This window comes from Apus apus, chromosome 11, assembly GCF_020740795.1.
Source record: "Apus apus isolate bApuApu2 chromosome 11, bApuApu2.pri.cur, whole genome shotgun sequence".
NCBI lineage: Eukaryota > Metazoa > Chordata > Aves > Apodiformes > Apodidae > Apus > Apus apus.
In genome coordinates, this window is record NC_067292.1 from 7622537 (window position 1) to 7650310 (window position 27774).

The window sequence follows — 27774 nt, forward strand, 5'->3', positions numbered from 1 at the left end:
GAGTCATGACTAGTCTCTAATGCTAGGCAGCATGCTATGAACGCTTAATTTTAAAAGGCAGAATTTGTAAAATATCCAATTATAGTATTTACGATGGCTCATCCTCTTAAATGCAATATATATAAAATACAATGTTATAAGACATGCAGGTATTTTCTAATGAAGTTGCATAATGGTCAGTGTTCTAATAGGGTGGTTATTCCTGAACGGTAGTTTGAATTCTGCACTGGAATGCACTAGCTATAACAGCTTCAAAACCAGCAGCTCTCTCTTTGTTGAAGTAAATCTGTTCTACATTTTCCACATACAAAATATATTTCAGGGATCTGTGATGAAGCCTTCCTCATGCTATCCAGTTGGTTTATCCAAACTACAGGAGAACAGACATGAGTAAATGGCACAGGAATAGGACAGTTTCACCTCCACAAGCATTCACTCCTGTGATCGCTGCTGAGACCACCAAATGTACCAATCAGCACCAGTTGTGTTGCTGAATTTCTGATCAGCTTTTTTCATACTGGCAGGCAAAGGCTTTTGGAGACAGAAAGTGTTGATACTATAGAAAAGCCATGTAAGCCAGCAAAACTGTATCTATAGCAAAGAGTTGGAGCTACAGTACATTGTACTTACGAAAGAAAGGTCCCTCTGCTTCCCAGTGATACAGTTCAGCCAAGAGTATCATCTATAGATGTTTACATTATTAGGAAAATGATCACATGTTGGAAAACACCACTGCACAAGTGCAAGCAGTGCAATGTGGCGTAGGAAAAACCTATGCATTTCTTATTTTGTAATGAGAGAAAAACTTTTCTTTTGCACACAGGGTTTATTTGTTAAAAACCTCTAAGATGAGGTAATAAAATATATATCGTGCAAATAAGCTTTTACCTCTGCTTAGTTATTTTATATTTTTGCTCTGTCTCTATCTCTGTATGCATTTTCTAGACTATAGGAGAGTAATTTATCATGTGCTGAGTACTAGGACAAACTAATTTAACTCTTTGTGTCTTCAGAACAGGGCCAAAGCAGACTTCAAGTCATGCGTACGGGGAAACTAATTAATTTTACATTGGGTGCATAAGTACTTGTTAGAAAAACATGCCTCTATTAAAGTAATAATGATACAAATTCTAGATGTGTACATTATCCAAGCCCAAATCAGACTCTTAATACCTTGCAACTTTCATTTTTCAGAACAAGCTGGATAAAAAGATAAGTTTATAATACTGCATTAGATTTCACCTGTTCAAAATAAAGTCGGTCCAGTAATTCTGCTCTTCCCTGTTTGTTTTTGGTTTTGTGGTTTTTTTTCTTAATCTTTGAAATAGACTACAAAGTTTGCAGAGTATCTCAGCAGGATGCCAGATCATTTTAACCTAGCCCAGCAACCTACCCATTGGAGCCACAAAAGTAAATATGGATTTTGAATTAAAGATCAACAATTATATAGACTCAGACTTATCTTCTTTGTTTTCTTCACTATTACCTAATTAGTAAAACTTTTATTTTAAATTTTATTTTTTTTCCTTTTATCATTTATTTATGTCTTTTACTGGTAGTTTCACTTGTCTGCATGAGATGGAAGCACATATATCAGCAACTAAAACTAGTACTTAGAAATAACTGCCCTGAAAGAATATAAATATAAGAAAAAAGTCCTCAAGCCCTTTTGTGTGGATGTAAGAGGGATAACAAGGAGGACAGAATATGTGTACACTTGTGGACCTAACTCCCTCTTTCCTAAGCTCTTAATCAGGCAGAAGACTATTGATCTTCCTCTAGTAGCAGCTACATATTTTTAAATTACATTACAAACCCAAGCAATACAATGATTAAAAAAAACCCCAAACAACTTGAAAAAATAATTTAAAAAACCCCACTGCATTACTTTCTTATATAGGAGAACACATACATATAATGGCACTTACTCTGTGCAAACTTAGGAGGATTGTCATTAACATCAGTGAGTGTAATTGTCACTGTTGTAGTTCCAGAGAGTCCACCCATATGTCCTCCCATGTCCTTTGCTTGGATGACCACAAAGTATTCTTCTTTGGCTTCTCTATCCATGTTGGGAAGAGCTGTTTTAATTATAGCTATGATAATGGGAGGGAAAAAAAAGTCAGGTACAGACCCAAATTCAGTGTTGCAGCTATTTTAATGGATAGATGTAAATATTGGTATAAAAATGGAACTGCTAAAGATCCAGTTAATTCTCCTGTTAGTACCAAGGATAAAGAAGAATTCGAGATTTTCAAAAAAGTGTATTAGAGGTCACCTACCTTGATTTAATTAAAAGTGCATTGAAATTGTGGCCTAAAGTCCAAGAACTAATCATACCTGCAATAAATATTAATTTTTACATTTATTTTCCTGGTAAACTTCTTGGTTTCTGTCCTACCTCCCACAGAAATCCATCATTTCAGCACAAAATTCACAAACAAAGACAACCATGTACTAAACTTAATCTGTAAACACTGTTAACCATATCTGTCAGATTGTTTCAAGTATTTTAAAAACGAGTGCCAAGGGGAATTGAATCCACCAGTGCAGTGGTTCCCCTAAGCCACAGTGCTTGGGAGCTTGTAGGAGGCCCTGGACGTGGACCTGTTACTGGGCCTGATCACACATTCATTAGCTCTCACACTATTTTTTTTCTTAACCTGTTCTTTTTTCAGTATTGTAAGGAGTTTTTAGGTGTCAATCAATACTTATTGCAGATCTGTTAGCTTTGATTTCTCTATTGGTAGCAGCATAGCTGTGGAGGCTTCAAACAGTTCTTTTTCTTTCACATGGAGCAGTTTCTATTAAATACACTTCTTAGAAATTCTGGGTGAAATGCTGAGATTATCTATTCATGTTTTCATGGTGAATAAACAGAGTTCCTGGTCTTACCATTAATAGAGATGCATTGTAGTAGATTTTAGACTCTATTTCTCTTTAATATTGTAATACTAAGAATCTGACCAGAGCTTTTTTTCTTGGCTTAGAACAAGACTAAGCTAAGTGCAAGGGGATGTAAGGTATTTAGAATAAAGCAATATGCTTGCTACATAAACTACCAAATACTACGTAGTACCAGTCTCGCAACCTACCATTTTGTAAAAGACTTCCATAAAATAGCTTGGGTTGTCATCTTACATATTTTATAAATATAATTCTGGATGAAAATGAAACCCCTACCTTACATCTGCAACTGCCAAGCCAGAGTAATCTCTTGTTCCCAAGGAAATGGATACCTAATCAGTGATTTTTTTTTATCCCAACGTGGTGAGTGGGATTAGGAGCAGCAAGAACAACTGCACTGCAGTGAAAGGTGAGTTAAGAGCAGAGTGGAAACAAGGCAGACAGGAGCAGAGACCCCACGAAGGAGCCAGACTGCAAAGTTGCAAGTCAGTGTGCCACTCAGATGCAGAGACAGTTAACCAGGCTGAGCCACAGCCTGATGATCACCCAGCAAGTCCAGGGCAGCAAGGCAGGGCTGAGGCCAGGCTAGGAAACCTAGCTGTAGGGTCTGGATCTGAGTCAGAACTGAGACAATATGAGCCCAGTGCAGATGTAGCACAGCTGGGGGAGGGCAGTAGAGCCTCAGCCCAAAACCAGCTCCCAAGGAAAAGGAGGGGCAGCCCTGCACAAATCTTCACAACAGCTTGTACTGGCAAAGGAGCTGAGCTTGGATACAGCCAGCTATGCTTGTCAACTTAACCAACTAAACTCCTTGAAGGAGATGGGTGCTCAGACCTCTGACAAATACAATGTAATCCAGTGCTTGTAAAACCAATGGAGAAGCCTTGAAGTAAAATATACATGTAATTAAACTATTCAGTACCATCTGTAGAAGGTGGAAATAAGTAATTCCAGAAAATGTTGAAGAATATGCTTCTGTTAATTTTTTAAAATTAAAATAAGGAAACAGTAAAACCCAGAAGATAATAATAAACATTTATCAGATGTGACAGGTGGAAAATACTTTAAGAAAAGAGACATTTCTTCCACAGCAGTCTGGGTAAGGAGAGTAAATTGTGTTTATTTCAAAAAGCAAGTGTCAGTTGTGACTGGTTTGGATTAATTGATTTACTATTTAGGAATGATAATCTTTCATTCTCTGAAAAATTCTATTGTTATAAATGAGATGACTCAAGTGCAGAATTAGGGTATCGGAATTTGGTCCACATTCATTTTTTTCACTAATAGAGCTGGATACAATGATCAGTGAAACCTGACTTCAGTGGGCTTTGTATTAAGCCTAATGTAACTTTCTCCATTATTATTTTTTAGGCAGAGAGTTTCTCTTGTTTCTTTGGGTTTTTTAAAACCTACTTTACATAGTTAAGTCTAACCTACAGATTACTTGTGTAAGACGCCACATTTCACATTCTGCGGTTTTCTCTGAGACATGTTAATTATTTCAATAAGGTGATGACTTTTCCTAGAAATGTATTTTATTTCTTATCTTACTGTATGAAAATCTAACCCTGCTCTATGGTTTGAAACATATCTGGAAGATTAAATACCTTAAAAAGTGCCTAAAACAGATTTAGAGTTTCTGACTTTTGAGACATAAACACTGGGGTTTGTTTTTGTAGAAAGATATACTGCCTCAGCCCATAAACCATCTGCCAGAAGCTAAGTGTCAAAAAGTCAAGTTTCAGTTTCAAGCACAATAAAAAGCTAAAAAGCAGTGTACTGTTTGAATTACTGTAAGAGGAACTGAAGGTTTTTTGAACCAGATACATCCAAATTACACAGGCTGACTGTTACCACCAATATTTCTATATTCAGAATCTACAGAACGAAGGTCAGCAAAAGAGAAGTGTTGGTATCTCTTCTGAGCCAAATAAATAAACATAAAAGGCTCCATCTTCCCCTGAGTAATGTGACAAAGACAGACAAAGAGTTATGCATAGAGGATTTCAAGGATATTTATTTGTTCTTTTGCTTTATTCATCAGTTCTCAGGCTGGGCTCTTGAGAAGTACTGAAACTTTCAACCTATTATTAGAAAACAATCCAGGCTCTCCAAATACTAATGCACATACAGCACAAAGAACACTAACTTGTTGAGCATTCAACCTGTTCTACCTCAATTCAACCCAGAAAGAAATTGAGAATAAAACATAAGCACTGTCAGCATGCTGTGATGGATGAAAATGACATGTGCCAAATGAGAGAGTAGTTTAAAAGTGAGGTGGAAGAAGTAAGGCAGGTAGATGCTTGTTGGAAGATTGTTTTCAGAAGAGTTATCAATGGCTTACTGCCAAAGTAGATAGATGGATGAAGTGGTTCATAGGGTTTGTTCTGCTTCTAGCATCATTCAGTGTTTCCTGAATGATGGAGGACAGGAAGAATTTGTCAAGCCTTTTGGATGATATGAAGTTGGGAGCCATTGCAAGAGAAGAACAAGAGTTCAAAACAATGTTGACAAATTGCATACTCTAAAAAAGCTGGATGCAACTCAATTTGGCAAGTAAAAAGTATTTTGTGTGGGTGAAACAATTAACTTCACAATTACAATAAAGCAGATGACTCAGGAAACAGAGAAGAATTTGGAGTCAAAATGAGCTGAATGTGAGTTGACAGTGTTTTGCTGATAAAAATGCTCAAAAATGTCCTGGTATATTAGCAAGTAAGTTATATGGAAGAACTGTGGAATAATAATAATCCTTATATTAGTAAGGTTTCACGTGGAACAGTGTGTCTAGTTTTGAAATAATTGGTTTACATAGTTAGGAAGTATTAGGAAAGACTTTACAGTCAATGATGTAAAAATTACTGAGAGCTACTCTCCTTTTCCACGCAGAAAAGAGAAGAAATGATGGGCCTAAAATGTAAACTACAGTGTAACATTAGGGGAACACTTTCTAACAGAGAAGGTAAGTACAGAGAGAGAAGGCTGTCTGTAGAATCTGTAGTATTTCCATTAATTCAAGTTTTTAAGAATCTATCACACAAACATCTGTCAAGAATGAGAGGGGATAAACCTGATCTTTTTGGGGGGCAAGGGTGCTCACTGCATTCTCACTTCCCTCCATATTGTCTAACAGAAGGCTTTATTCTCTATGTACTCTAAATAATTTCACAACCTTGTTCCTGGGAAAACTTTCAATGGGCATGTAATACAACCACTGAACAGATACCTACATCATAATTTGACTATGGATCCTCTGACTAAAGCTGGAAAGTGGGTTGGGAGCTAAAGAAATGAAGATGTAATATATTTCTTCAAATAATGAAAACACTCCTGATAATGGAAGCTTTTTTTTTTTTTTTCCTCCCCTGTTTGGCTGAGTTGCTTTTCCTAAACAACCACTGGTGTCACACTGCTCAATAGCAAATAAAACAGCTGCAGAATGGGATTTACTTTTTCAGTGGTCCTAAATGCACACACTGAGCAATTTGCACAATCTGCCTCACAACTTGAATCAGTTAAAATGCACCCCTGTGGACTACTTTCAAAAACCTATTTGGAAGAATATATACTGTCTCACACTGAAGAAGATCTGCAGAAAAGAAGCAATGTGTCAGAGGCTACAGCTGATGAAGAGAAAGAAGAGAAGCAAAAGGAACAACAGAAACAAGTGCATGTTTTTCACTTTTCACTTTCCTCTCAATTTTTTAGAGGATTTCTTTACAGTAATGCTGTAAAACTACACATAATAATAATTGAGAACATGGAATAAAACCAAGCAAGCACTATGTAAAATTGGAATCTCATCCTGAAAAGCCTTTCTTAAGCATATCATTAATCTCACAAATTTTGATGAAAACTGCTTGCTATTTCATCTCGAATACTTCAGGATGTTCCTTCGGCATCTTGGAAGAGCTAAGTAATTGCTTTCATCTTCCTTCCACGCTTAAATCTTGGTGGAGATTCTTATTAAACCTAACAGTCATTTAGGAACTAAACTCCTGAAAAATCAATCTTGTAATTTCTTCAGAGAGTCGTGAGATGCATTCTTTGTATTCCCATGAAGCACACTGACTTCAGTGATGATTAGCAGTCTGTAAAAAAGGTTCACTTGGAGATCTGTAGAAAATCCATATAATAAAATCCCTAAAAATGAACAGATCACAACTAACTTTCTTGAAAATTTAAAAAGTGCTAGTACTTCGATGATGTGATAACAGGCATAGCAATCCACTATTTTTAATTAAATTTATACTTCATAAAAATAATAATCTTTCAATAAAACTAATAAATTATTGTCATCTCTTGCTTTGCTCTAATGCCTTAGTGTTCTTTTTTTTATTTCAGCAAGACAAGAAAAATATCTGTAGTCTCTAGCAAAGTTGGTTAACTTTCTAGAAAACTGATCAATTACAAGAGCTGTCTGAACTACATCCAGATGTAGACTTATTTCAAATAAAATACATTAGCCACAGTAAAGACAAACAGTGGGTGAGGAACCATTTTATGTGAAGTGATTTTGTGCCATTTTTATATTTTTAGAAGAGAAGGAACAGTGGACATTTTATGGGCATGCTTCTTTTTTAAAATTGTATGGGGAAAATGGCACCGCTTGCCTTTATGTTAAAGAGTGAGATGAATGTCAAATATCACTTTATTAATTCTCTTACCTGTTGTGCAACTTATTTTGTTTTTGAGCCCATATTGCTTCTATGTTTTCTGATCTTGCTTTCATTCTAAAGCAGATCTGCTAGTTTGCCATTGTGTGTAAGTTAGTACTAGCTATCTTTTACTATATGTATTCTGCTTGAAGAATATTCTATATTATATGGCTGGATAACACCTATAATAATGGTGCTTTTTTAATTCAGATGAACTCATCTCTGGGTTTTATAGTATAGGTAAAAAGCTATCATCTCTACTTACCAACCATACCCTTTTCCCTGGGACCATGTTTCACTGGCAGTGAAATGATCGCCCTCTCACCAGCTGAGAAAGAATGCAGTAAAGAAACATTCTGTACTGTGTTTATGACCTTATTTCCTTAGGATTTTATTTGTGATCATCTTCTAGTACCTATAATTATGTTAGACATTTTACAGAAAGTAGCCTTGCATTCTTTTTCAGATGCTTTCCAAAACTAGCTGTGTAGTTGAAATTCCTCTCTGTAATTCAGCCTCTTGAAGCACATTATTTAGATACATAGCCTGTTTTCCTCCTCAGCCTGAGGAAAGTGCTAAGTTAAGTAGTTCAGTAACTAGCTTTCTAGAACCACATAGCTTTTGCTCTGAAATACAAGAATTGTGTGGTATCAGCTTATTGGCACTACTCTTATTAGATAAACTTCAGAAGCAGAAATCATGTTTTTTAAAATGCCAATCTGTCTTGATCTTAAGCCACTTATCTGTACCAACTATAGACCATTCTTACTGCTTTCAAATGTCTCAGCAGTGACTTTATACTTCCTTTATTAATCAGAAAAGACATGTCTTGCTGCTACCCTATCCCACATTCCTTACCCGTAATAGTTGCACTTTATTCTTCTAACTAAAAAGCAAGAACTGTAGGACTGACCCTCGGGTCTGCTGCACTAGTGGCTTGTCAGTACAACTCTCTTTCCTAATGGGCTGTCACCAAGACAACTCAGAATCACCAAAGAATCCCTGTGCAAACACCTTAATGCAGCTCCTAGGGTTGCACAGTATACTTAGTACACAAAGACAAGAAAAGGCTTATACAAGTTTGAAAATATACTCTGTTTTTAGCATTGCACCCTAAGTGCATCAATTGCTGATGACAGAGCTGAAAGTGTTGTACAGAAGCTACCAAGTGCAAATTCCATAAATCCTTGCATGTGCTGGAGCTGATTCTGCTACCTTGGAAATGGACTGCATGGACCTACCTTCTGCATGCTGCTTCTCCTCTAAGAAAGGAATTTCTGCACCTCACTTGCTAAAACAGAACAACGTCTACCCATCCCTCTTTAAATTGTATCAGTGAAAAGTTTAGTTAACTTTAAATATGTAGTAATTGGCAAGGATATCACAGCAGCACTAGCTAATAAAATGAGCTAGAAAGCAGCAGTTCAATCTCATGTTGAACAAGTTCTTTCTCTATGCTAATTCCATGAGGGTTTAAATCTCAACTATTTAGAAACTGAATATTTAGAAAGGCTCTGTTGAACACAAGTTAGTTCTGTTCCTACCAGCTCATTACTTTCCCCTTACAGTTGCAGATTACTTCCTGTATTAAAACTGTTTCCCATCTCTCTACTTTGAAAATGCTACCTTGTCACTTTATGACTAACTACAGAAACAGTCCCTGTGCCTCTCTTTTATTAACACTTCTCAAATATTTGTTCAGTGAATTAATATCCTCTTTTAATCACCTCTTATCCAGCTTATACAAATTAAGTTCAATCAATCTTTCATTATAAGTAATATTCTCCTCACCTTAGCTACCCTGCTTTGAACTTTCTTCAGTATTTCAGTTTTCTTTTCTATAATGAGGGGTCTCATCAGTACTGCATGAGAGATTCTGAGGGCAGCTTGTGCTAATTTTGATACTTACCATTACTAATAAACTGGACACTGACAACCAGATAGAAAAAACAGACTGTAACATCACAAAAATATTTGTAACTCAAAAGTTGCTGTCATTTATCCTCTCACTACCTTACTTGTTTTTATTCTGCTGGGCTGTATTTCAAGGTCTAAGTGGAGGAAGATAAGAAAGACAACAAATTAAAATAAAAGATTCAAGCCTGACTTCTGCTGAATGCCATTTTTATTCCTCCTAGGCCTACTCATTTATGTTGTGATTTCAGAACCACAGGGTTCAACACACTGTGGTCGAGAGAGGGCCATATACTAAATCATTAAAAGCTCTCTTGATTAAAGCATGTGAACTCTCACCTGAAAGTTAAAGCTGGGTACAGGGGAAAAAAATAAAAGCAAAAAAAAAAATAGCAAAAAGCAATGATTCACTCTCCAAAGAAATATCCACACTCTATTAGGAAAGACTTTCTCTTTCTAGGGCTCCTTACTCATATAGTCATTTCAGCTTTGCTGACCTGAACTTTGGCTTTGTACTAAATGACCATATCCAAGGTGCCAGTGTTTAAAATCTATTCTTATTCACATAAGGTAAAGGTTTATGCCTGAACAGCACAATGTGTTTTCCAGTGCAGTAAGGTGTTTGCTGTAATTTGCCTTGTTCCTGTACTGACATTTCAGGTACGTGTAGGAGTGAAATTATTTAAGTTCATGTGAAATGTAAGTAAGTCAGACACAGCTGAAAATGTATTTTCTCTGCCATTCCTATATTGCAGAACACAGTGTCACTTCATATTAGCTTCCATTATGATAACCTTATTTTAAATATGACAGTCATCTTTTAATATAACTGGAAAAGCTTAAAAGTGAGAAGTGTACTTTAGCTACTTTTAGCAGTCTTGAGGAACCTCCTTCAGCATTTTGATTGTCATCAGTTGGATTATCAGATAATACACACAACTTGTATACCTTTACAAGTAATGCACACTAGTCAGGAAACCTGATGCCAGTTACTCAGATGTAAAAATAATGATTTATGAAATATATTTTAGGCCACTGTGAGTTTTGTTACTAATCTGGTGTAATCACATTGTAAGTTTAGCCTCCCATAGAAAATCTGAATCTGTAACTTTGTAATGTATTTTTTATGTTTATTCTCTATCTAACAAACCCATAGTCATATTAAATTTCACCTGTGAAATGTGAAAAATATTCAGAACAAGCCATCAAAAAAGCATTTACCCTGAGCCATATTCAGAGCACTGAATGAAAAATAACTTCTGAATTACCTTATTTCATGTGTCTATAACTCATACTGAAGAACTTGTGAACTAGAACTACAGAAGTATATGCATTTTTCATGTAAGGTAATGGAAAATTATTGTTTTATGGGTCACTTACAAGTACTTATTTCTGTGCACCCAGCACTATAGAATTGCTTCAGCAAGGAGGTTGAGAGTAAGTTCAGAGTTTCAACCAAAGGTGTGATTCAGATAAGGGCTACACCTAGCTAATGACAAGTTAGTAGGAACAAATAAGCAGAAGAGTAAGCAACTGCTTTCCTCACATTTACCCTCAGATATAGCGACCCTTTCTACCATAGGCTTGAAGTCATATCCTACACCTTTGCTCCCTCTTCTTGTTCTGTAGTTCAGAGTACTACAGAAGGGAGAGGACTCAAGAGGTATGACTGGGATTATTCCTGACGGGCAGTTCTCACAACTATTAAAACAGCAAGGTCAGACAATCATTTATCTGAGTCAGGCAATGACAAAAAACATCGGCAGTACAGCCTATCTATGGCTGCCCTGGCACTGGTACCTGCACAGATCTCAATCTAGTCTTAATTTCTAACAAAAAAAGCTAATGAAATGCCAGTCATCTAGCAAAATAGTAAGTAGGTCAGCTTTAAGGAGCTATATTGTGATAACATTTGATACACTCCCATGAATGACACAAAATATTTACATTTTGAAGCAGACTCCTTAACATAGTTCATTTCTTAAAACTGATTCTATTTTGAGAAAGACCCGATTCTGGACAAAATATCTGTGTTCAGAAACAATTCTGTTTCAAATGAATTGTAAAGACTTTTAACTTAGCTGGGGCTTTAATGAAACGTAACCACAGAGATCCACATCTACGCCCACCACCACCACCCAAAAAAAACCCCAACCCAAACAACCCCTTAACCCTAAAGTATCTACCACTCTTGGAGGATCACCTCTAGGTTTTAATTATTTTGGATAAGACACAAATTTTCTTGGCTGTCCTGCTTTAATTTGTCACAATAGTAACCAAACATCTTCCCACATAAAAACTTTCACTGAGGTCCCTGAGTAATACGTATAGATGTGTAAGATAATGTGTTTTCCTGGCCTAGTTACTAAGGGTAAACAAATGTTAGTTGTGTTGGTTCACATTGCTAAGGATGGATATATATAAGGAAACAATCAAACATCCATATCTATTTGCTTTGGACATTTTCTTTTTGTTAAAATGCACCTTCCACTCTATCTGTCCACAATAACAGCACCATTGCCCAAATGATACAGCTGCTGAACTAGTGTGCATGTTTTATGCACCACTACCTCTAAAATGTTAAAGATATAGTGCCACAAGCTACTGCAAAATTGTAGCTATTTTGGATAATACTATTGGCATTCTGAGACTGCATGTAACTGCATAAAACTCTCTCTGGTATACAATAAATATTATAGTACCCTTGCTCTAAAATTCTGGTATTACCAAGAAAGTCTGTTGCGTAGGTCCTTATGTTTTGTGAAATAAACACTTCTCTTGAAAAGAACCACAACTATAAGACTACTGGGTTTTGAAGCAATCTTTCTCACCCTGTATAATATGCAGCTGAGGTTTCTACATCACTACCTGCACCTTGTTTGTTTAATGCCTAGACTTTTATGCGTATTTATTGTTTATATATCCTAAACCAATGCTGGAGAGCTCTATACAATTTAACATCTAGTATAGCTAAGATTCCTCTAACTGAATGAAGACAAATCTTAGACACAAGAACAAGTTTTGCAAATTTTAAAACATTACAACAAATGGAAAGGTTCATCTAACATTGCAGAAATAATGCTCCCTCTGTCTGGATTTAACAAACTATTTGGTGGATAGCTGTATGAGTAGTATGATAGTTACACTACAGATGAAACAGGACAGCCTCAGTAAATACAGTCATTCAGTTGTAATAGTTTAGAGAAGAACACAATTGATGTCCTCCACAGTTCCAGAAAAATAGAGAATTTGAAACAAATTATTCATTCAGGAGCAACTCCACAATATGAAGCTACTTACTCAGGGACTGTGGCAAAGCCACAGCTGAATTCTTTATGATTAAATTGCCTTTAGAAACTAACATGGCATTTTCATGGTAACTGAACTGCTACTCAAAGGAATATTTGTAACTAGAAATGAAGGTAGGAGGGGGAGTTTAATGCTAGTAAAAGAGGAGAAAAATCATTATTTTCAGGTTCACCAAAAAGCTTTAGAGTTTTCTCCAGCTTTCAGGGTAATGGAAATCACTTCCCTAGGTGATGAATAGTTACTTCATTGGATTAAACATAAGGCTTTAATGCAATACAAATAATAAACCTGAGTAAAAATAAATATTTTTTTAATATTTGGAATATTTCTTTCAGGCTACTTTTGTGTGAAAGAAGTGAAAAATCTTCTGTGTAGGTGGAGAATACACTTCTCAGCTCCTCTGTGAAAGCTGAAGTGTTTCCGTGCTAGAGCACTATCTTTTCCTAGTAGAAACTGAGCAAGAGCCTACAGCTAATCCCTCTCTAAATAAGACAGAAAACAGCAGGCATTACTGAATGCAATAATTTGTAATATTACAGAAAAATAGATAATAAATTCTGATACCTGATGGTCAGAGGTGTCCTCACAGCTGTATTTCTAGACCACTTGTGACAAATAAGCCAGCATCAACTAAAGGCCTTGACTAATAACGCTCTCTTGACACACGGATTTTTGCAACAAGCTACTGCTTTTCCATTGTGCTGTGCTTGAGCTATTCTAGCAGAACCATACTTCACTTGCAACATAAAATAGAATTCTGAACCACATTCCAGATACTGTTTTCACATTTAGGATAGTTGTCCTTCAACCAGAATAACATACTTTAATGGATTAATCAATGAATCGATTAATGTTTATCAAACAATACTATTTAACTAAAGTTCCTGGAAATTAGGGCAATTCTAGGAAAGGGAAATAATTTATCCCATGCAACTTCACCAGAAAGAGCTAAAGAACTTCTGGACTTAAAAGAGGCTAAAAGTACTCTGTTGAATGTTGGTTAGAAAACCGAGCACACTGATCCATTAAAAGCATCCTTTGATATTTTTTCCTAGCATTTATTTAATAATTTTTTAATCTGCACGAGGACAATAATTTTTACTCCTGCTTTACGTCTTTACGGTCATACAAGTTCAGTTGGGCTTTTTTTGTATGTTTTAAAATGAGTTATAGTTTCCTTCTCCTTAGAAGAGTACAGCTTCTAGTAACCAGTGAAAGAATATAAGAAATACTGTAAAATCACTTTTAAAAAAACCTTCCCAGACATAACTAAGTAAATTTGATATAACTACAACAGTTATAAAGAAAGTAAGAGGGAATGGATTTATTGGCAGTTCTGTCAGATGACTTTCAAGACTTTAAAACCACAGAGAAATAAGCCATCCTAAATGCATGCTAATGAAACTTCATACCAACACTCAGTATCGTACTCATTCGTTCCCCTGATTGATCCAATCAAGAAAGAAAAACAATTTTTAATGAAAACACACAATATATTCACCAAAATGCCCAAGCTAAACTGTACTTTACCTAACTGGAAATACTGTAGTCTCATACTGAAAATTACATCATGCTCATTAGATTCCCCAGGCCAAGTCTTTCAATCCCCTATCAGTTATAAGTCACACAGCACTTCTATTACCTTCAGTTTTACTTCAGTAATTTCTGTAACATTAGCACTACCATTACTTACATTATCATGCATACAGATATTGCATTGTTTTTTCCCATAATCAGACTGATGGAATACCAGTGAGACGTGTTACAACTGGATAATACTGGCAGACATCTACTTCTGCTCCCAGTTTAAGTGTATTATATGAAATAAGTAAAGAGGCATGGTCACTTGTGCAAATACAACCCAGTGATTCATATTCACTCACGTACCTGTATGTGGCTCAATAGAAAAGTAAGGCTGTCCTTCCAGAATGCTATAAACCAGCTTGGCACTATTTCCATAAACTGGATCATCTGCATCTGTAGCTGTTACTTTAGTAACAAAGGTGCCTAAATAAAAAGAATATATATAATGAATAGTTACACTCTTATTGAAATTTGCAGAAGTTACTCAAAAAATAACTTTAAACAATTTTTCTTCCTTTGTGAGTTGAGGATAATAATAAGAAAAGAAAAAACATCAGTAACAACTTAAAATATTATTTGTGGAACATAAAACGTTCTCCTTCAAGGTGATATACGCCAGCAGACTGAATTTTTAGGTAAAAGAAAAATCTTTTTAGTAGCTGTATTATTTAAGGTTTCTTTGTAGAATGCATTTAAAGCAACCTGATAGATCTGTGTAGACTTCAAGCATTTGCAAAGGAATCATATCAAAGCGATATGAAATACAAGGTTAATAATACAATATAATATGTTGCATTTAAGATTTGCAAAATCCCATTTGAAAAAACCTTGCCATGTCACAGAGACTGCACAGAAAAACAATAATATAAAGGATTATTTTTTTCTTCTCTTGGCTTGTAGCCATAAAAATGGTTTGATGTGGCCACAGTGACATAGCTAGGACATCAATTGTCTCTGAAATTAGACTCTGTCACTGAGGGGTCCATTGTCTAGCCAGAGTTGTAAATTCCAAGCTCTGACAAAAAAATAGAAGAAAAAAATTAAGGAAATTGCCCTTAGGCAACACTGAGCTTTCCTAAGATGCAAAAATTGAATGAAATTCAGTTGGTTACACTAAGCTTGGAGCAGAGACTTTTTTTCTGATGACTTCAAGATATAATAATGACATTATTAGGCTAACAATAAAGACAGTATCTACAGAGGGAGAGAAAGAAAGAGTAGAGACATTAAGGGCTGAGTTATGCTTCTAATGCTCAGAAAGGAAGAGAACTATAGCACCCACAAAAATAACCCCTGTTCTGAAACTCACACACCAGTTACAAGTTCTCTGTTTTGTTCCTACAGAAAGCCAAGCTGTACATCTCCCCTTGCAGAACTCAGGCTACAGCCCCACCATCCCAACAGGACATTCCTGCAGTTCACAGCTGCAGTCCCATGTGTGATACCAAGTGTGAACAGAGATCAGTGCCTTCTCCAACTGCACTCAAACTGAAGTAGCAGTTGATATACTAGGTTTCTGTGCTGCTATCGTAAAACTTTTGTTTTGTAACCTAAGACAGAAGAAGGTTGTGCAGAACATCATACAATGGTATAGATAAAGCTCATCACAGCACAGTGAATTTTTTTGTAAGAATATTTAATCTAGGCCATTCCATTTTGTTTCCATTATATACTTTATACACCAAGGAAAATAAAGAAGTGAAACTGTTGACTTCTTAGAGATTGCATTTGATTTGCCTAGCTGGTTCTCATTTCAAAGGACTTCAGAAATAATTATATTGCCTGTTTAGAAAGATTTGATATAAAACGTCTATTCTTTTCTTATTTCACTTGAGAATTCCTGACAACTTGTATAGATATTTATTTCAAGATTTCAAAACTTAAATGGGAATGCTGATGCTTTGATAAAGACATCTTTTATCCCAAATGTTCATTAAACATTATAGTTGAATATGCCTTAATAAAAAGAGGCAATCAGTGTCTAACATTGCTTCCAATCCTGATACTCAACCCTCTAGATTTTTTCTTGTGATATAAAATTATTTAATCACTTATCAAGGCCCCAATTTTATCTGGAGTTTATACATACATTAAATATATATATATATAAATAGTCAGTATTCCCATTAACTGTTTATATACACAAAAGCAGGGGTGGATTCGCATACCTTTCTTTTTCTTTCCCTTACAGGTCACTTGAAGTGTGACTATAATATCACATAATAAAACTAACGAATGGAATGGAAAAATAAAACACTCGCCTAACTCCCAGAAATCAATTTCTTACACTGCCAACCTCTGACTCTCAGCACTTCATTTCCGAGCATTATACACAGTTCTGAGGTTTGTCAAATTCAGTAATTTGCTCCTAACCATCTTATTGATGCAAACTGTTTGTGCAAGATGTAAGCAATCATGAAACAGAAGTTAAAAAAAAATTACTTCCACTATTGAAATTAGTTCAGGTTTTACATAGCTGAAATTTTATCACCTTGAATTTGATTTTTTTTTTGTTTTATGCTTTTAATCAAATCTTCTGCAGGTGTGGAAGACGCAACACTGGCAATAAGGAGCAAACCCTTTTCCCTCTGCAGCTGCAGAGGATGTTGCTACATCACTGCTGCTCTGGGGTTCCACTGTAAGATGCTAAGGGTCCAGAAAGAGCAGCAACTTACCCCACTCCCAACAGGCAACAGAACCCTTTTCAACTAAGTACGAACAAAAGATTTGGAGAATTGACAGATTCCTGAAAAAGCAGTAAGAATGCAGGGAAAAGCATTTATTAAGTGCTCTTTTAAAAATAACATTCTGGGTTCTACCCAGCAAATAAACAGCTAAGGTTTCTGTTTGTGTTTAATTTTTACTGCATTTGGCTTTTGTTTGTTTCCTTGTCAATGCTACAACAAACTCATTTAGCTAGAGATTAAAAATTTGAAATGGTGCCATATTTACAAGAAAGCCACTATTAGAGTTGAAGTCACTGTTGTCCTAATTACAATAATACAGCAGTTTTATATAATCTGGCTCAACAACATAACCGCTGTTTCTTTTTTTCTTTATGTACCTAATACTGCCTTATGTAAAACAAAACCATTTTTTCGATAGAGGAGGCAAATTTTAAGATGTTCAGTTAAAAATCTTTCTGCATTTTTTTCTGAGGTACACTTTTGCAATGCTAATGACCCTGAGATTAAATATGGACAGTAAAGAGATTCTACAGATTTGAATTAATGAACACCTCTAATGTGATCTAGCCATTAACCATCACTGATGGTTTTACTCTGTTAGTGCCAGGTTTCATAGTTTCTCTTTGCAACAGGCAAGCAATCAGAGATGCCATTAATAATAAAGTACTTTTATATGGCTAGGAAAGAAAGCCTGTGTTTCCTGGCAAACTGAGATGTAAAACCTTCATAAAAATAAGATGTGTTTGCCCAGCTACTGCTCTTCTGTAGTTTTGGCTGTGTTTTTATGTGCAAGTCATGGTACAGATTCTGCACATTAGTCAGAAAGAAAAACGCATACAATGCCACAGGGAGCAGGAAAGCACATTTTTTGGTGTGGCAGTGAAATGTGAGGAGTGAAAAAAAAAATCAAACTTGTATGTTTTACAGGAGGTAACGCACAGTTGGTGCTAGAAATTTACATTAATCCATATTCAATCAAGGAACCATTTTGTTGAAAGATTGTAATGGCTGGTAAAAATACAAAATGTGACCATAATGTAACCTAGTGGGACCATGTTTTCACGTTTTCACAGGGACTTCTGTTTTTTTTTTTAATTTATTTATTTTCTGATGCCCTTTTTGGTCTCCTTCAATCTTTCTCGCCTATTCTTCCCAAATCTTGACAAGCTGAAATGTCCGTTTCATTCGCAAAATCTGATTAACAATCTGACAGGGCATTAAGAGTAAATTTGAATGAAAAAGACCTACCATTATTTACTAGCTGCTTTGTTTTACTAAGAGGATCACTCTGCTTCAAAATCTCTAGCTAGAGTTTGAGTTTGGCTGATAGTAGCTGTGCAGGCAGTAGTGGTCAAAGCAAAGCTTGTATTCAGCAGGTCAGATAAGCATTCTTTCCAAAATGAAGCCTTTTCTTCTCTGTCCTTCTTCGCTATAATCTCACAGGTAGCATGACAGCTGTTGTCATGGCAACAACTTTTATTGAATAAAACAGCAATAATCTCATAAAAACCTGTATAACTTCTTGACATGTAAATTATTACTGCCTCAAAGCTGAAGAAACTTACTCTTATTTGTTTTTCACTGTTGTTGATTTTTTAAATACAAAAACGTTGTTTTAAGCCTTGTCATCCTATATTATACTATATGAGACAATTTCTAAACACAAAAGCTATGAATTAGATAATTCACTAACCAAATGTATGTTATATCAGTGTTTTAGGGTTCTTTTGCAGATCGTATTTTATTTCACTCCCACCTTCTACATCAGTACCTGTATGCATCTTTATTATTAATAGCCACTTTATTGTCAAAGCTCAAAGAGCCCAATATGTCGATCAGATGCAAGAGAGTCCTGTTCCCAAAGACTTCCAGAGCGAGGTGCCTGGAAGGACAAATGCAGACAGACAGCTGAAGAGAGACAAAGAGGTGACAAGAGGATGTGCATCACCCAGGGAAGCAATGCTCTCAGCACACAGAGACACTGACCTGCTTGGTGGCAGGTTAGCACACCTACGCCCCAGGGCCTGCAGTGCACAGGCATCATGGAAGAGTTTTAAGAACTGCTTTCAGAACAGATGACAGAGGTCATGTGTGGGGTTTTTAGGAGAACTTCCCACACTTGAAGGAGCGTATGTGAAAAACAAAAATGAATTTACTTTTTAAGTGGCCAGTGGACACCTTTCAGTGAGGAAAAATTAATGGAGGTGGAAGATTATATTCTAAGCAGCAGTAAGGGGTAGAGATACGGGCCAGAATGGTCCGCTAAAGGTAAAATGGGCAATTTATGCTTGACATACTAGAGACAGGAAGGCCAGAATGTGTTCTGCTACACCTACAGTAGAATCTTGTATACAGCCACTCCTAGAGGGAGAAACAAAAAAATATTTGTGTACTTTACAGATGTAATACTGATATGTGGGTGATGAGAACCATATAAATACATAGATAGATACAAGATAATTCACTTAATCTTCTGCAAAGAGAAAAATAACAAAAGCTTCCTTACAATGAGAAATTGTACAAGGAGGAATAGCTCCCCAAGGGAAATAACAATCCTCCTTACTGAAGAGTTCACTCTGTTGCACAGGATGCTAGATAATGTATTCTAAGGGAAAATCCTAGAAGGACAGGAAGATTAACCAACAGGGTGATTTGTCTTTCCCAGCTGTAATTTATTTGACTCTAAGCAGTGAAATACCGTGATGCTGTCATGATCTTGTTTATGATGATTAAGGCAAGGATGAAGGAAAAGAGGGTTATTCGTACAACTCCGTTTCAGGCTCAGCTGGCTAAATTAGATATCTGGTTGCACTAGCTTTCTGCTCTGTCCAATGGAGGAAGGCAGAATTTTCCTCTCATGAGATTCTTCTTTCTTGGTTGTCCACAGGGGAATCTGAGTTAAATTAGCCAGCTAATATGAATGCCCAAATTACAATCACTTGTCTACTCTTTTATGTGTACATACTCAGAAGAGGCCAAACCAGCCTAGGAACTTCAAGCATGTAAATTGGCACACCAACATACAGGACAAGTACAAATCTTGCCAGACTTTTGGTTTAATTTACATTATTTTCCAAATATATATGAATTCCTATGTGAACTCTTCCCTGTTACGAACAGAAAAATAATCTTTTCATACATCTGTGATAAACTTAAGTCAGGTTTAGTTCCATAAGCAGCAGAAGAATCCAAGCTGTTTCTTCCAAATGTTACACATTTCTTGATGCATTTTTAGAGTACATAGTTTAGAAAGTTAATGAAATCCTGAAAAAAGGTTAGTATCATGCAGTATGTGTATGAGTTATAATCTCTGAACTACTGAGCATCATGACACGTTTAACAGAACAATGTTTTTAGATTGCTCATGTGTCATTTTAAGAACTTTTATCATGTGAAGGAAATGGGGAAAACATATTGTATGCAAATGTGTAACTGCAGAAGTGTGAAAGGTGCTTGCTATGCATAGGAGAAAAATACCTTCTGTATAGATCACAGACAATGGAGCAAGCTGGCAGCCTTCAGCATTTTACAGCTGTATAATGAGGACTGTAGGAAGCATGGCTGTGAAATATAATAAGCTGCATATTTTACATTTTTTTCTGCATAAACTAATTGTTTTAGAACTCTGATGCTGCTTCTTTGGATCTGATATTCTACATCAGAAATTCATATTCAGATCTAGTGATAAAGATAGTTAACAATTACTCTTGCTGATGTTACCTACTGCTTGGATTTACCTGGTGTGAATCTAATAAGAAAGGACACTGCCTTTCCAGTTTTAAGGTTGGCAGTTCTTTCTTGCTACAACTTATAAGATGGTGCCATTACAGAGCCTGCAGGTATTCCTTTATGAACTCCCCTGGGTGGCTGTTTGTTAGGATTAGAACACAGCCTGTAGCATCCCAGACAACAGTAGAGGGGTAAAAGATATTTTATGTTTGGCTTAAAGAATTATGTTTTCTTTTCATGTTATTTTTTTATTCTCCCTTCAGATATCACCCTCACTATGGAATATTAATTGATATTTGTGAGAGATGTGGGAAATAGCTTTTCTTTTTGCTCATGACTTTTTGAAAGACTGCTTGTCTCTAATCAATTGACTATTTCATCAGCATTCACTCTGCGAGGTCCCCAGGCAAAGACAGTAAAATTGGATGATCACTGTACACTATATTTCCAAGCAGGAAAAAAAGTACTGTAAAGCTTGGTGATTTCAATGGAAGTTTCAGGTTATGCTCAGGTGTATTGTATAAAAATAGAAATAAATAATAAGATAGCCCTGGCTGTTTACTGCAGAAATTCTTTAATTCATAACTTTCTGGTGTGAAAACAGAAAATGGCTGGTATAATCTTGCAGCTTTGATACTCTGCCTGCTTTGTTTGGCAGAGTGACGCCTATAGGGCTAGCAACTGTAATCCAGGTTGCAAAAGCAGATTCTGAAATATTGCCCCCTCAGGCCACTGTGGAGCAAGCATATGGCAGCAGAGACCTGCTGGGCCCTAGGGAAAGGGCAGAGTTGAATCAGCTGCCCAGCAGTACTCTGTTGGCTGATTCATGAGAAAGCCATATTGACACGAGCTCCACAGGCAATGGCTGATCTGTATTCATGAAGAAACACTAAGTGCTGCAGATTCTGTAACTAAACAAAGACAGATGTACCAGTTTGGGGCAGGGTGGGGGATGACCAGTGCCAGAAAAAAAAAATCGATTCTACATTGGATCTGAATCTCATTTTTCCAAATGCCAAGTGTGTCCATCAAAGAGATGTCTAGCACAGGCCATCTGAATTAACAGAGTATGGGGAGTATTGTCCCACAGCACTCTAAAGCTAAACCTTTTGTGTCATATATAAGTGATATATGTTATACTAATAAAAGTTTCCATGAAAACATCACCAGACTGAATCTGATTTTCTGACCTAGAACCTTTTACCTGGTGGTTAGAACTTGCCTACATTTCCCACAATTGAAAAAAGAGAGGATATGTTCCAGTCAAGTTCTGGAATATTTCATAGAGCCTCAGTCTGGTAGAAATCTATACTCTTATTTCCTCTCATCTGTCTGTGTTCCACTTAGGCATCATCCACTGGCCAGCAAATGGGCTCATGTCACAAGCATAGCTGGTTTGGAATAAAATATGGCATGCTTTCAAGGGCAGCAAAACAAAAACCCTAGCACTGTTTTAAATTCATTTTTCTTCAAATTTTGAAATTTGAGACAATCGTGAAAAAACCCTTGCTAACAGTAGATTTAAACTTGTAACCAAAAGCAAATGTAACAGAAACCTGAGTCAAAGACTTATTTTCATATAGTCACACAACAGAAACATGACAATGTGTGTGACATGTACAAATGAAAGCAACCAAAAAGAATTTCAGAAGCAGAATATCTGCAACAAGAACAAGATGTTTGTGACTACAAGACAAGAATCAACGAGAAATATGACAGCAGGACAGACTCTTGTAGGTTACATAGAACTAGAGAAGCATGATTATGAATACTGGAAGAGTAACATCAGAACTTTAACCATGGTCCTTGAGTTCATAATGGTCATTTAACAACAACTATAAAAAGAGAATAAAATTTTCAATCAGACCTCATGAGAAATGGAAAGTACAAAAATAAAAGCCCATACTCATAAATATGTTTTTAAGGACTCAATAACAAGATAAATTAAGGAGAAGACTGTCTTGGTTTTGAATATACACTAAAAAATTATTTAGGGTTACTTATGACTTTGCTTTTGGAGCCGTGTCTCAGTCTCACACACAATGCACAGAAAATTTTCAATACATGCACACCCACTAAATAAACCTCTCATGTAAAATGCTCTTCAATACCAGAGCGTGAATTTGATTACGCACAAGATAAACAAGGAAAGGAGCAAGAAAACATGAAGATACACATTTTCTAACAGCTGTTACATTGTTGCCGTACTCTACATCTGCTGGTGTTTTCCTTTGCTTTTGCACTGCCTTTGCATTTACCCTTTGGGCTAATTTGTAGTTGACCCCAGTAATGTAGTCCTTTTACTCTACAATTTTGTGACAAACTATCATTGATTTAACAGTCACGCTCAGTGCCTTAAAAATCAATGAATACATAGGGAAAAACCCAGTAAGACAGTGTGGTTGATCTTGATAACATTTCAGTTCAGGTTTTTATCGCAACTTTCTAATTTATCAAGTTATTTTATCACTTTTCATATCAGACACTGCACGGCGATTTTATATTTAGCAGATTTTGTCCTCTCGGAAACAATTTGTAACTGGAAGGGGACTAATATCTTTGGGAGAAATGGAAAGGAAAGCTACCATACATGCAGTGCTCTTCTACTATACATAGCTATACTAAATAACTCTGTTCTGCTTTTGAAAAAAAAAACAACAACAACACAAAAACCAACGAACACAAAAAACAATTATTGAATTATTTCTTATTTGCAGTGGTGTAATTAAGGGCAAACTTTGATCCAAAGGAAAACCTTGCTAAGTAGATGTACTTGTGCTGAAATTAGAAATTGATATTTTGACTCAACTGAAAGTCTAATTCCTTTCCAATAAAGACAATTTTCCCCAAGTAAATAGTTTTGATGGCAGCATTTAAGGACAAAAATACCATTCTAAGTGTTTTCACATTGTTAATATTTTCAAGTTTTAAAGGCAAAAGCGTTTCTAAAGCAATGGCAGACTATATTCCACTGTATGTATATTTTAAGATGGGATGGGTTTTTACAACTATCAGGCAAATTCTTAATATTTGGAGATTATTAAAGTTTGTCCATTTGCCTTAATTCAGGCAAACTAGGAGAGAATTCTCTTCCATTATGGCTTTTGTTCTTTTTCCATCTGTGTCCTTTTTTATTTCACCAACACACTTGTCATTCTTCTTCTGTCATATTCTGTCTTTCAACATGACACTAGCTGTCTAAACACTCTTGGCTTCACTAAGAATGAATTCAAGAAATTTCACTCCTCATTCCTCTCCTGAAACTATATGGTTGGAAGACAATATCCATTTTTGCTCCCATTATCACCTCTGCAGCATGCTTTCAGGGAATTAATGAACCTGCGTGTAGCTGAGAAGGCAACACAGAAACAGAACAAGCTTGGAATGGGAGGGCGGGATGGGTCTTTTTTTTTTTTTTCCTCCCCCTGTTTTTTTTTTCTTTCTCCTCTTTCCTTTAAGTAAGCTACACGACCATTTCCAATTACCCTTGTGGATCTTCTACAACTGCTCATTCATTTCCATACTATGTTATCTTCATTGCAGGCATATATACAGAGCTCAGAGACAAACGGGAAGAAAGAAATAAATCAGTCATTGGGTTCTTCCTCCCAGAAGCTTAGCTGAATCTCTTTGTAAAAGGTTTTAACTAAGTTTCATTCCCAGTGTGTCCTTTTACATTTAAGTGATTAAAAAAGATTTACAGAAAAATTAAATTATTTCCTATTTGTGAAATGCAGTACTGTCACAATAAAGTCATTTCACAGATTACACTTTTTGATCTTTTATTCCTTAAGAAAATTAATATCAGAATTAAAAGATTACAGTGCTCAGTTTAAGCAAAGAGCATATTCTCACTATACACTATTAGCTCTCACAAGAAAGTTCATTACAGGAATTAATTAGAAAAAGAAAGGAACAGAGGGATGAAATAAGGAAAAATTCAGTTCTCAAAAATTTTTCTGAAATGAACTCCTCTCTTTCCTCAAAGAAAGAAATAAATTATTTCAAAATAACGCTGAACACAGTGATGACATCCACCACTTGGTACACGTGTGGGTGTGTGTTCTGGGAAGACAGCTGAAAAGTGAGCATCATTCCTGCTGGAGATAACACAGTGTAATACTAATCGTCTTTGCACCAGTGGGAGGAAAGCCTTGCAAATCCTTTTGTTTTAGTAGGGAAGCAGGATTTTCCAGGTATCATCAATAAACAATAATAATATTAATAACAACAACAGCAATGACAACTCAACAGGCTGGATTGTGGCCACGTATGTGTGGAAATCTCATCTTGTCACACACGCACATTGATTTATATGACATAAAGTTTGTGTGTACATTGCAGTTTTCACATCCCCACAGTGAATCATTCGTCTTCTAAATAGTCATGTGAAAATGCCACTGACATTCATATAATATATCTCTTCTAGCAAGGAACATAAGATCAGTATCTAATGTACCTATCAGAAAAACTGCATTGTGTTAGAAACTCAACATTTTGGTACAGACTATTGAAAGGTTAATGAGTCCATCTGTACTTTATGCATTGCTTTCTACAGAGGTCCAAAAATAAAATGCCTTGTTCTGCATCCTCATTACATAAGTAGTATATATATAGTGTATGAGTCCCTCTTCTGTTTCAGAGCAGTCAGAATTGGTATAAGCATTATGAGGAAAGAAGAGGTTTAGCAGAACTTCATTTTATCTTGAATAAGAACATTGCCTGTAATGACAGTGCTGTAGAAATGTCAAGGCTGAAATTAGCAGTGGGTGGAGATGTCTTTAAGGGGAATTAAGTAAGTGGATAATGAAGGTGAAATACTCTTAGTGTGGTAAAAAACCCCTCCAAAACCAAATTTCTTTAACTCTGAGACAGTTTTCTTATAGACATTATAGAGGAGTTAAATTAATGTTAAAGAAAGCTAAAATTATTTATGGAGCACCTTTAGTACAGCTCTTGATACTGCTACCTGTGTAGCAGTGTACCTCTTTTAAAAGAGGAAGCCAGAAAAAAATAGTAACAACAATATTAGCGAAGGGGTAACATTCTCATCTTCAAATTCCTAGCATTGAAATTTGGTTCCATTAGAGATTAAGAAACAAACCTGACCCCATATGCTGCACAGATTTTACATTTTGCAATGGTAAACATACTCTTGAGTTTTGAACTGGCAGCGAAGAAGTAGGTTTTACTTTTCAACAAAAGAACAGGAGTGTATGTTTGTGCTTCTTAAGAGAAAAAGCTTTGAAAACCTGCACCCCTAGGAATGTCACATAAAAAAACATGCAAGGTTCAGGGATCATAAGGGATAAATGTGTATAACGTTCATAGTTTCAGTAATAAATGGTAGAACTCTGAGAGAATTTATAGTTAATTTCTACCTATATTTGTATTGTTAGAATGAACTCTTTTTGGACCAAACTCTTCCGTGTAGCCTAAGAATACATAAAAATGTGGAACTACATGATTGCAGATGCAGGCAAGAAGAACTGTTTCTCTTTTCCCTACCATGCCAGGGGAAACAGATGAAACAGTAACCCTTTTTTCCTAGAATAAAGCAAGTCCCACTCATATAAGGATTGTCTCCCATTTCCTTTCCTCCTTCTCCTACTTTCTCCTTTTATCTTTTTTTAATGTATTTTTTTTAATTAAGCCATTTTTTTGCTTAGAGCTTGGCAAAAGTATCTTCCAAAAGCAGGTCTACATTATGATTGTGCTGCTGTATAATTAAATGTAACTTAAAAAAATTAAATCTATGTTTTGTTAAAAGAACTCACACAGACTTAAAAATTCCCATATTGGTTTCAGCACAAGCAATTCAATGCAATCAATATATTAAAATCTCTTAGAGAATTGTTGATTAAAAAAATGAAGCCTCAGGTATCACTATACAGTCAAAACACCATGCTTAGATTTGAAAATGACCTGGTGCGACTCATTGTACTGAATGTGAGAGAGATGATGGTTCTGGCTCCTGACATTCCTCCTCTTTTTAAATAAGACAGAATAGGCTTTATGGAATTTTTTTAATAGGTTGCTGCTTTATTTTACAAAGTGTCTTGGCAATCCTTCAATTATTTTGTTTTGAAACATGTAGACAAATTTCTGAGAAGCACATTATCCTCAACCTAATCCTAGAAAACATCAGAATTTACTCTTTGTTTTATGGTCAGATTTTTATGTCTTTTGCTTATACTGAATTCTTATATTACTCTGAAATTGACTCTTTTGGTTTCATGAGTCTACTTCCCTTTTGCTTTAATGACAGCTAAAGATCACCTGCATCCGTTATGTATGTTTCAGTAGAGACTGAGGACCCGAGTATGTAAATATGTACCTCTAAGAACCTGCTTACACATTTTCAAATACAGAACAAACTATGCAAAAAAAACCAAACCAAACCAAAACACAAAAACCTAATATATGAATTCAAGGGGAAACAGATTCACACTAATATGACAAAATGAATAAATGTATTAAGATTATTTCCTACTCCTACTTTTTCTCCCCTTTCACACTGTTAATTCTTTTCATCATCTTTTTCCACAGCTTTCTCTGTTTCCCCCTTCTAACTTCTGCACAAATCCTATGCCTAATTGGTTGAGTCCACTCTAGAGTGTAACCATCAATTCCCAGACACAGCATCTTTCATTTCAATATTTTTGGCTGATTACAGTTGCACTTAGAGGAAAACAAATAAGTATGTATCAACATACTGCAAGTACTATATCTGTGTATGAAAATACACAGATAAATAAACATCAACAAAACATCAATAGGATTAAAATGTCATGTTGGAACAAATCTTGATAAATACTTCTCACTAAGAATACTCCACAGCATCATAAGGGGAATATAAACTTAAACCATTAAAATGTTGTTGGACAAAGAAAGACACATTAATACATCTGTTAGTCATTTTCTTACTACTAAGGGATTCTACTGTTGTGCTGCAGTCGAAAGCTTTGGCCAAGAAGAGATTT

At 35.8% G+C, this 27774-nt stretch overlaps 1 protein-coding gene across 3 annotated transcripts in view; it reads right to left on the minus strand.

Annotated features, from left to right (window-relative positions):
• CDH8 (cadherin 8) overlaps window positions 1–27774 on the minus strand; it is a 145466-nt gene that overhangs the window by 61486 nt on the left and 56206 nt on the right. For all 3 annotated transcript variants that reach the window (XM_051629598.1, XM_051629597.1, XM_051629599.1), the window contains 2 exons: window positions 14679–14798; window positions 1929–2096 (listed from right to left, as the gene is read on the minus strand). In XM_051629598.1, coding sequence (XP_051485558.1) covers window positions 1929–2096; window positions 14679–14798 — 288 coding nt within the window. The remainder of the gene's footprint in view (window positions 1–1928; window positions 2097–14678; window positions 14799–27774) is intronic.